General features: G+C 45.1%; 1 protein-coding gene across 1 annotated transcript in view; it reads right to left on the reverse strand.

Moving 5' to 3' along the window:
• Positions 1-1,483: 1,483 nt before the first annotated feature.
• LOC114065048 (taste receptor type 2 member 40-like) overlaps positions 1,484-2,079 on the reverse strand; it is a 2,626-nt gene continuing 2,030 nt past the window's right edge. Inside the window, exon 2 of the mRNA XM_027898632.1 lies at positions 1,484-1,499. Coding sequence (XP_027754433.1) covers positions 1,484-1,499 — 16 coding nt within the window. The remainder of the gene's footprint in view (positions 1,500-2,079) is intronic.

Raw genomic sequence — 2,079 nt, forward strand, 5'->3', positions numbered from 1 at the left:
GCCTGCTGAGTGTTGTGGTATGTGAGGTTGTGAGGGATGATGTTGCATGGGATGTAGGGAATCAGATGGGTCTACCAGGATCTTGTTGTGAAATCAACTGGGACTGTCATGTTATGGGATGAAGTGCACAAGCAACAGCAGGAAGAGAAGGGAGGTGTGGTAGTGCCTGTCCTTCAAGGCCTTTCAGTGGGGAGATGTGTGCAGATGAAGATCTACCTCAGGACCTGAGCTGGTGAGAGAAACGACCAGTTCAGGTTCTACTCTGTTGATGATGGAACTATTTCATGTTTAGAGGATCTGCTGTGGAGGGTTGACCTTGGGCAGCTGCCAACCCCCCACCCAGGTCAGGGCTGAAAAATGCGATGGAAAAGCTCATGGGCCAAGATCACTCCCCAATTACTCTCATGGAGAAAACTGACTTGAACTGGGGAAAATGAACTGAATTTATTGATTATTGAAAAGAGAATAGGATGATGAGGAACAAGCACAAAACTAGAATGCTTGCAGCTGCCCCATTCATCCCAGGCTCAACTCCACTCTGTCATTTCCAGCTTCTCCTCCTCCTCCCTGTTGGCAGCACATGGGGAAGGAGAATAGGGGTTGCAGTCTGTTCAAAATGAGTTTTCTCCCCCACTCCTTCCTCCTTTCACTGTTCCACTGATCCAGCACAAAACGCACTTCCCTGGGTGTTTTACTGATCCAGACTCCACTGGGAAGAGCTGATCTCATCTACAAGGAAAAGCAGAGCAGGAGAGAATCACTCAGGGCGGGGCAATCCTGTTCTTGCAGGAAGTGGGGCAGAGAGGACACTCAGGGCTGGTGTGGGAAGTGGGCTCTGCACCCTTCTGTGCACCCCACGGCCATTCCTGTATTGTTTGTGTGTCAGTGACCACCCCTGGAGAGTAACAGGGATCAGCATGTTCACACATCAACCGCTTATCACCCACTGCCAGACTGTGATACAGCTCATCATCTTACACGTGACCAGCAGCAAGAAATGTCAACTAAAACAGATAGAAACCTGTTGTTTAGTTCAGTCATTTCAATCAGTAAATGCCAAAGCGTTAGTGGCAGGTTTGCAGTGTCATTATTGCCCTTTTGCATCCAGCCCATGCACCAGGTCAAAATGAAGTTGTTATTGACAATAATTCAGTTTAAAAATTATCTAAACTAAACTACATGGAGAATGAATCATTTAACTCAAAGTATTTTAGTTCAAAGAATTTGAATGCAGTGTCCTTAACTTAGATGGGGGAGAGGGAAGTATCATCTACACTGCCTGGAGCTTTGCCTTACAGATTAAGGGACTTGTTTACTACAGTGAAGGGTCAACCTTTTGCATGGGCTCCAGCTTTAGTTACAGTTCCTGTGTCATGCAAAACTTGCACTTCAGACAGGGCAGAATCCTTAACAGTGTCGTTTCCAGACTGGGGTTGCTGAAAATCAGAATGAGGGAATGAACACCCGGAAAAGCACATTTCAATCAGTAAATGCCAAAGCATTAGTGGCAGGTTTGCAGTGTCATTATTGCCCTTTTGCATCCAGCCCATGTATCAGTTTTGCATATTTTTCTGTTACCTTAAGAGCATAGTTTGGCAGAAGATAAAGTCCCTTGTGTTCCTGCTGGTCCTCAGAGATCAAAGGGCCTGGGTGTGGCTGGTCTTAATTTCTGATTATAACCTTCAGCACTGTAAACCTTGTCACATTCAGTCAGAACTGTCATGATCACAGATTCACAAATAATGCATTTTATTGCAGAAATACAAATTTGGAATTGCCATTGATAAATGCAGTTACTGAATTAGCACTAAATATGTAAAAAACCAAAACCAAAACCAAACAACAATTGGTAGTTCATTAAGCTTTACCATCAGTTAAGCCTACAAACCCAACTTCACCAGGGCGCAATCTGACACAGCTGGAGAAGCAAATCTTACCAAAGAGGCGTCCGTGCTTTTGAGGGGAAGAGTGAAGCAATCCCATTGACCTGTCTACAGAGTGGGGTCATATTCTCATCCTTTGCCATGGAGGATTTCAAAGGCCAAATGTATACTTTTGGGAGAAGTGGAGGTGAGACTG

Source organism: Empidonax traillii, unplaced genomic scaffold (assembly GCF_003031625.1).
Source record: "Empidonax traillii isolate 1590-97213 ecotype Southwest subspecies unplaced genomic scaffold, ASM303162v1 scaffold609:size479882, whole genome shotgun sequence".
In the NCBI taxonomy this organism is placed as follows: Eukaryota; Metazoa; Chordata; class Aves; order Passeriformes; family Tyrannidae; genus Empidonax; species Empidonax traillii.